Raw genomic sequence first — 8,977 nt, 5'->3', positions numbered from 1 at the left:
CACAACTTTACTTTTGGGTTTATTCTTACAGTTGCTACAAGTGCAAGTACAGTAACAAACTGAACTGATACCAACCGACAACCGAGCTCCTGCCACATCACATGAAAATACCGCTAGTTACATATTTTGAAGCCTTTTGACCCTTAAGCTTCTGTCAAAAAGGTTGTATACAAATACTCATAATCATGATAAAAGGATCTCACATGTTCCATAATGCAAAAACTGTCTTGAATGGACGTCTCTGTTCGAGACTGTGACACGAAACATACTTAAAAACAAGTCATGAAGAAATTAAACTGAATGCTGTTATGCTTGGTGTGCTTTTCCTGATAAAGCTAGACACAACTCAAATATTCAAAACTCATGAAGCAAAAAAGGACAATGCTATTTCCTCATGAAATAAGTAACAATTAACAAACAGTTCATAACATCCTAGAAACAGTCCAAAACAGCATGAAGATGTCGACGAATTAAACTTGTAGCATGTGTCACTTCCTAATCATGGAAAATCTTCAAAACTTCCTTGTAGCATACGTACACATGCGATCATCCATGAATAATAAAACAAAACAAAAAACTTACTACTTCTGCTCACCACCAGCTTGTTCTAGAGCCTGCTGTTCTTCGGTTTTGGACATAGCATTTTTCATGAGCTCATAGCCTGCAAAGTTCATAGCACCGAGAGGCGCGATCCAGAAGAACCTAGGTATAGCCCCTTTGAACAACCCGAGTGGGCCTTCATGACGAAGAATAGATAATGCAATAAATGACATGGACACAGGTCGCCCTTGAGGTGCAGTCATCATTCTGGTTTTCATCACATCAAAAGGTGTTGTTGCGACTGCAGCCAGACCACCAGACATAGCACCCACTGCAATCGTCTCCCATGGTTCAAGTTGTCGTCCCAGGATTTGCTGGACAGCCTGAATTTATATTTAAGAATTTTATACAATGTGAAACATATATTTTCAAATGTAAAAGAAAAGAAACCTTTTTAGATTCTCCATAAAGTCCCATGCCCGCGACATAAAATGGAACCTCACGGCATAAAGTAGCACCAGTCCCACGAAAGAAACCTTTGACACCATCTTGTTGCCATGTGCAGATGATTGCTTCCCCCACGTTGTTAAATATGCCTGCCTGCAATCTTTGTTTTAAGACTTCACATGGAATTCTTACTGCTGTCCCCAAAACCGTGCTGCAGAATGATGCAACAGACTGAACCTGGAGTATTAGAAAAACATGAGTCACATAATACTTTTACGTAAGGCATATGTCACAGTGGCAGCGGTCTCTCTCCCAAAGGGTCATAGCACTTGCCATCCCCAATCCCTCTTACATGATGCTGCCCATATTTCCAGAGCATGCACATGAGCCGGGAATCAAACCTGAGACCCCCAAGGAAACCCTATGTAAAATCTCCTGACCACCCACTAGAGTGGTGATGGCATGCGTCACATAATATAGTTACAGTATAACTAAGCATGCAAAAAAGAAAGATATTTCCTAAAAAAAGGAAATATGGATTCAAATCTCGAGTTGGTTTATGGTATATTGTTTACCTGTATATCTGGTAGCGTTGGGGCAACATTTATTAGCACGATCTTGCTTGCTTCAAAGATTCCGGTTCGCAATCCATGGCTGCAGTCAGATATTATTATATGATATGCCAGTGTAAAGATTAAACAAATTTGAAAAATAATGAAGTGAATATGAACCTCGAAAATTGTCCTATAATTGCAGGAATGGCGCCTCTGTATACTCCACGAAATCCAACTTCGGGAAGCTTTGCAATCATTTCTGGGAAGCTAAGTGTTGATGCTTGTACTCGAGTCTGAAACAAGGAAACATTTTACCAATATAAAACTATGGTGGGATAATATCAAATCACCAAGTATAAGTCTTTAAATATAGCAAATAAAAAATTACCTTTATTGTGTCAATAGGGTGCAATACAGATGTAGATAATGCAGAAGCAAGACCACCTGCTAATGCAGATTTTAACACACTTCCGGTAGGTACTTCAACTGGTGGTGCCACCGCCACAACTGTAGCAGCTTGAAACCACAGGTTCCTATAAGATCAAGCTAATGGTTAAAATAAAGTTGCATAAAATAATAATCGTGTGTGTATCACGGGCCCGTAATTACCGTGGATCTTCTTGAAGCTGGTCAGATGGGAGAAGCAGCATAAAGTTTCTAAAATGTCCATACGAAATTGATTCTTCAGTGTCGGATTTGAGAAATCGCAACATAGCAACCGCATTATCTTCGTTCGCAGGAAGTCCTGCATTCCTTAATGATGCTAAGATTTCACTTTTTTGCAGTGTTCCGGATTTGGTTAAACAAAGACTAGTATAAGCCCTAAGGATTGTCGGTTCTTTCTGTTCCATTAATGACAAAAACTGATTCCAACCAAATGATTTTGAAAATAAATGCCTGCGCGCGCGACGCATTAATTCATGCGCGTATCTTCGCGGAAGCTTCCTTTTTCTAGTTGCAACTTCAAGATCTTCTAGAGTTACTTGTCCATCACCATCTCTATCTAACTCCTCAAAAAACCTCCTTCCTGTAACAAAATAATTAATAAAAAAATGCCACATATACAAAGTGATCATCTTTTTAGTAGGCAAAAATAATATACCTTCTGCTTCTGTGTATCTGAAAAAATCCTGAACCGAAAAAAGTTTCTTTTTATCAGGGTGGTCTTTAGTTGACCGCCCTAACTGAGGTACAAGCTCAATCAGTTCGTTTAATGAAACAGTGGATAAAGTAGACCTCAAACGCTCAACATTTGATAAAGGAATACTTAACAGGCCATTAGCCATCTTCTGTGAGAAACTTCTAACATTCTCTTCTGTAACATTCGAGCTAACAGCATCATCACTATCATCTTTTTCAGGTGATGTAACGTCAACAATACCCGATGGAACGCCTCCAACTCTAGCAAACTTTAAATTCCCCAAAAATCCACTTAAGTCTGCCTTTTTACCTTCTAAAAGATCACCAACTGCCTTTATATGGTCAACTTGGATTGAAGGTGAAGGAACAGTTGATAAGTCACTTTCTTGGAAACCTAACTCAAACTTATGTAGATTTTGAGCAAGCTGATCAAAAACAAACCCGATAAGGTGCTCAAGTGACAACCCATTCCCATCTTTTGTTTTCAAAGTTTCGTCACACGACACCAAAGCCTCGTTTTCCAACTTTGTTCCTTTAGCTATAAATTTATTTCTACCTCTAGAAATCTTTGACTTATGCTCATTCACATTCATATGTTTAAAAAGCTTATCACCACTACCCTTCCTCTGCAGCTTCTTCTTACCACCTCTAAACGGATCCGGAACAGCCTGAACAAAACTACTAACCAGCAACGACCACGTGACCGCAAACTGCATGCAATTAATGCACGTTCCATCCTCTTTATTGCACTCCTGCACATCTACCTCTTTTATAGTCACATCACCCTTCGGTTCCTTACCATTTAAACCAAAAAGCCTAACAAACGACTTAAACGGGCCCTTAGTCGATACAACCTTCTTTCTCTCATCACTAAATAATTCAACCTTGCTAACATCTCCTGTTTTATAACCATTCTTACCACCCGGCCACCGATGTTCTAAATCCTTAGCAGCTTTCCTAAAACCAGACTCGATCGGACCAAATGCATTCTTCACGAGTCCAACCGAGTTAAAAAACGACTCCAACGGATCACTCCCGTTCACATTCACCATCACTAAACAAACCTATAGTCAAACCCTAACTATAACAACTTCAACACCACAGAAACCCTAATTTTTCAATAACCTAAACCAATACAATCAAACTATAGGCAAAATAGATCAATTCAACGCGATTAAAAGCATCTGTTGAATATATATTATTCTAATTGTATATACACATGCGTATATTAAACGATTACTGTGCAGTGAAGGTGAAATCTGTATCTATAGGTATCATTTCATGATTCGAAAGTATTACCTGTAGAGGATTGATTAACTGTGTGTATATAATATATTATGATGGATGAGTGTATGTATAGATATAGATACGGTGATTGCAGAAGCAGAAGAAGAAGAAGCAGAAGAAGAAGAAGAAGAAGAAGAAGAGGTTATCATTTATTAAGTATATATGATGTACTTCCAGATTTGTAAATAATATTTATAAATTCAGGAAATGAGTATTATTAATGCAAAAAGAAATGAAATTTTATTGTAGTTAAAAAATAAAATAAAATAAAATAAAAAAATGCGAGGATAAGAGATGAGTGTGGATAATGATGATGTGTATCCTACCTGGATAAGGACACCCTGTGTTGTGTTATGTTTCTTGTTTGGGGTATTTCGTGTGTAATTTAGTGTAGAGATTTGTTGTAATATCATATCATATGATAAGTTGATAATAAATATCCTGTAATATTATTTTATTAAAAGATAATCTTAATATGTTATAGTCTTTAATATACTTTCTGATGATATGGTGTTTCTCTCTGTGTTAAATGTTAAGAATTCAAATCATGAAAGATACATGTATCGATGATTTATTAGAAATATTTAGGAACCGTTAAAAAAAACCTAATTTATAAGTTTTGCCCCTTCTTATAAAACTTGGTAACTAAAGACAAATGTAAAATTTTAACATTTTATTTTATTTTTTGGATAAATATGATACTAAACAAGTTCTTACATGTATAAGTTTACACATACAATGGTGTAGGACTTGGTCAACTTGAGTCCTTGGCGTTTTGCTTGGCACCCTTCCAAAGTGATTCACTCCAACTCGGCCTGTGTTAATCGGACTCGAATCTAGATGATTACTTTTAAGCTACTCGACAATTGCTCGAATCTAAATATATAATTCATAATTATTTGGATCTAGTCAACAACTACTCGAATCTAGCCAGTGGTCAACTCAGAGCTACCCCCCCCCCCCCCCCAAAAATATATATATATATATATATATATATATATATATATATATATATATATATATTACATAGACCAAGTACTCACAAATCATTAATCAACCAATCTTGCTACGACAACAAATTACGTAATCATGTATATATGTAAACTTGTCTCTTAGTAAATACGAATTTTCTAGTTATTTCAACGTATTTTGATAATAATTATAATACTTTATTATCCATAAAACTTTTCTTGTATCAAATATCAAGTTGGATCTTGTATTGTTTAATACATGAAAAGTGATAAGGTTTATTACTTTATTTAGTTTGGTTAAATATTTAGACTATACGGTAGAGTAATACGTGTAGCATTGCATGTGGAACTTTATAAATGCATTGCCACATGGCATATTGCGGCTCGCTCTACCTACTCCCCCTTGCCACGTATTTCTCACTCATTTCATCTTTTTAGCAAATAAATATCGGATTACAGCATTTTTTTTTTGTAAAATCATGACTTTAGTTTTGACTTTTTTACAATTTACTATTTTAGATCATTATTATCATTATAGTTTTAAAATGAAATATAAACTCATTAACTCAACAAATTAATAGTCAACTCTTTATGAAATCCTTCATCATTTAGAAAATAAGTGTATAACCATTCATCAGTTTTGTGTTAAACATACTAGGCCTATTGTTTTTTACTTGCTTGATTTTCAACTTGCTACGCTAGTAATATTTTGTTATTTCGTTTCTTCACAGTAAAAGATAAAATAACCCTTCGTTATATAATGTACGCGAAGGAGATTATGAAGAAAATTTAGGTATAGGTACGTATAGACAACACATTTATTTATTAGTATCTTAAAGTGACATCTAATTTTACAAAATTCAAGATTTGTTTCAAGAAATGCTGCAAAGTGCAAAGGTTGAAAAAAAACTTTGACAAAAAAAGTCAAAGTCAAACTGTTAGATCTAGATGAAACTATCAACAACTCTCTAGCATCATCAGAACATGAACATTAATAGATTGTTTTGCTACCTTTCTTTACTTATTAGTTATTACACAAACAAAGAAAGCCAAAGAAATGACAACGGACACAAATTTCTGTAAATAATTAACACTTTTAATACTTGAACTAGGAGTTCTGTATATTACCATATCGATTGTTCGTCATCATAAATACATTAAAACACCAATCTTTTAACTCGATCTCACCCGAACGATCCAAATCAGAATGCAGATCCACTGTTCTTGGTCTTTCCAAGCATTACGTCTTTGGCTTCATTGATCTTCGAAGCTAAGTAATGGCTGCCACCGGCATCCGGATGGTTTGCAACCATTACTCTTCTATGTGCTTCCCTTACCTTGTCTGCTGCTGCGCTCTCTCTGACAATATAACAAATGTCAAAATTACCCTTCCCATAATAAACAAATCTAACAAAGGGTATATTTGTTCCTTCTTCAACAGTTATATCAATCCATATCTCAATCTTAAACTAGCAATAAATGATATGATAAATAAATCTACATGGAGCACGTCAATAATTCATATACTTACAGAGGTCAGCAACTTAAGTGATCATTAGGGCTGTAAACGAAACGAAACGAACTGAACAACGCATTGTCCATGCTCGTCTGTTAAGCTTTGATCGGACAAGCGAACGGTTCATTAACAACTAACCAAACAAATTTTCTTGTCCATGCTCGTTCTTTAAGGAAATGAGCATGTTCATGAATGGTTCACGAACAGAAATAAACACACACAATATTTATGTGATTTGCCTAGCCGAGAATGGTCAGTGTCAACGGTTCAGTCTGATTACGAAATTGTGTTGGTTTTTTTTAGCATACATATACATATGTTAATTTTACATATAAATTAATCACATAATACTGATATGTACAATTTTGTTTTATATTTAATAGTTTTGCTCAAATCTACATGATGAGATTAGAAAAATAACTAAAAAGTATTAAAAACCTTAAATGAACAAACTTAAACAAACATTAACAACAAATTATCGAATGTTCACCAACACAACGGAGCAAACATGGGCTCTGTCCGTGTTCATTCATTTAGTTAATCGAATGAAATTCCTTGTTCACATCCGTTCATCTACTAAACGAACTAAAAAACAAACTTCACGCCTAATAGTTCGCCGAACGTTCGGTTCGTTTATAACCCTATTGGCATAATCATACAACATTATACTAAAGCTACAACATTTAACCATATATCAAGTTATCAACTATCATGGGGAAGTTAGGGTACCTAACACCGAGGATGAGAGCGGCTTCACGCCTCGTCATTGTCTGTTGAAAGCCGCCTTCATAGAACCTGCACGATCGGGGTCTCGGGGGGCGAGTCTTGAAAGAATGCCAAGCCTGAATTCCATATTTACCAGCCATGGCTGCAGCAGCAATTGCAAGCCCAGCAATAAATGGTGTCGCCTGATACACACATCTAAACTCTCTTAGTTATTATTTTTTAAATTCAAAATTCTAGTACACAATAATAATAATAATAATAATAATAATAATAATAAAAGTTAGATGAATTGAACAAAATCACGTATATCGGATGGAACTGAATTAAAGTGAGTGATTGTTAGGGCAAATTGAACGATCCCAAAATGGTATCTCAATATAATAAACTTTAGAATATGGAAATATATGAAGGGTAAAAGATACATATAAAAGTGGGAAACTGACCATTAGGTTGTAACAATTTGGAGGTTGAAGACAATGTTTGCATCAAATCAAGTTTCTTGATGATTCTAGTAAACGATATATTATTATACAGAAAAAACTTAAAATGAAAAAATAGGATTCGGGCATCTTCATTTCGTTTATTGTTTTGGGCCTTTGAATGGGCAACTAAAAAAGAATAATTGGGGCTTCGGCCCATTTTTTGGGATTTTGGCCCGTTTTAAGACTTCTTGTTTTGGTATTACGTGTTATTAGAGGTGCACAAACCGGATATTTTTATGAACCGATTCTGGGTACGGTCAACAAAATTCAAAACCAGGTCTGGTAGGAACCAATTTCAGGTATAGCCGGATATTTGACCGGGTTTTCCGGGGTTTTTTGGGTTCCGGGGAGAAACCCAATATCAGGTCGTACCCGCCTGTCAGGTAGAGGTGTACAAAAAAACCGGTTTGGGACCGGTTTTAGGCAAACCGAACCGAACCGGTTTGGGTTTAAAACCGGTTTCCAAACTGACCCAAACCGCCAGTTTCAGGACCGGTTCCCCTTCAAATCTATCAAACCGGTTTTAAAACCGAACCGGTTTGAGGAAAACCGGTTAAAACCGATTTGAAACCGGTTAAACCGGTTTATAAACCGAACCGAACCGGTGTGACCAGGTCGGCCTATCATGCTTCTAAACCGGTTTATAAACCGAACCGGTTTGGGTCAAGCCGGTTTTGACCAGTTGTTGACCAAACCGGTTCGGTTTGGGTTTAAAACCGGTTTTGTACACCTCTACTGTCGGGTACGGTAGAAATTGGTTTCAAGTTGGGTTCATATTTAGGTATTTTGTGCACCTCTGTGTTATATTTTTTTTAAGGTTTGCGAATCTCAGTTATAGTTAGCATGTATAATAAATTAATAATCACACCCAGTATTGGAGCGGTTTAGTGTAAAAACAAGCTTATCAGGTTTAGTTTGCGCCAAAGGTCTTTGGCTTTGGTTTACAGGTACCTAGGATTCGGATGAAGTGATGCTTCCAATGGTTGGAGGTTTAAGTCATGTGTAAATAAAAAAAAAACTGTGTAATTTAGAAGTAGAGTAAAGAGCGTGTAAGTTGTCGTTAAAAAAGTTAAATTTGGATTTCATTTCTTATTGTTTTTTCTGCATGATTTATTCAAATGATTTCAATTTTAATGTTTTTGGTTCGAAACAAATTACGCAATTAACTTGATTAAATTTCTGCAAATATTTAAGTTTAAAAATCTTTCTAAAACGTAAGAAATTCAACTAAAGGAAATGAACTCTCCGACTACTCACCTTTGTCACATTCACCAATGGTACGAGTTTAATTAACTTACTAAATACCAAATACCA

At 35.7% G+C, this 8,977-nt stretch overlaps 2 protein-coding genes across 2 annotated transcripts; both read right to left on the bottom strand.

The window, feature by feature from the left end:
* Positions 1–364: 364 nt before the first annotated feature.
* LOC143634607 (uncharacterized) lies at positions 365–4,065 on the bottom strand. Its single transcript, XM_077102645.1, has 7 exons — positions 2,644–4,065; positions 2,151–2,568; positions 1,930–2,074; positions 1,719–1,834; positions 1,563–1,641; positions 991–1,224; positions 365–923 (listed from the first exon to the last, which is right to left on the bottom strand). Exons 1-7 carry the CDS (start codon positions 3,731–3,733, stop codon positions 582–584), a joined length of 2,424 nt encoding a protein of 807 aa, XP_076958760.1. The 5' UTR covers positions 3,734–4,065; the 3' UTR covers positions 365–581.
* A 1,851-nt stretch (positions 4,066–5,916) lies between these two features.
* LOC143634595 (mitochondrial import inner membrane translocase subunit TIM14-1-like) lies at positions 5,917–7,704 on the bottom strand. The gene is made up of 3 exons (XM_077102625.1): positions 7,625–7,704; positions 7,185–7,363; positions 5,917–6,298 (listed from the first exon to the last, which is right to left on the bottom strand). The coding sequence occupies exons 1-3, from the start codon at positions 7,625–7,627 to the stop codon at positions 6,142–6,144; spliced, it is 339 nt and encodes a 112-aa protein (XP_076958740.1). The 5' UTR covers positions 7,628–7,704; the 3' UTR covers positions 5,917–6,141.
* Positions 7,705–8,977: the final 1,273 nt, after the last annotated feature.

This window comes from Bidens hawaiensis, unplaced genomic scaffold (genome assembly GCF_021521415.1).
Source record: "Bidens hawaiensis isolate Kalapana, Puna unplaced genomic scaffold, B.hawaiensis_p1.1 tig00007137_1, whole genome shotgun sequence".
Lineage (NCBI taxonomy): Eukaryota > Viridiplantae > Streptophyta > Magnoliopsida > Asterales > Asteraceae > Bidens > Bidens hawaiensis.
The sequence above is the reverse complement of the archived record's forward strand: the minus strand, read 5'-3'. Positions and strand labels throughout refer to the sequence as shown.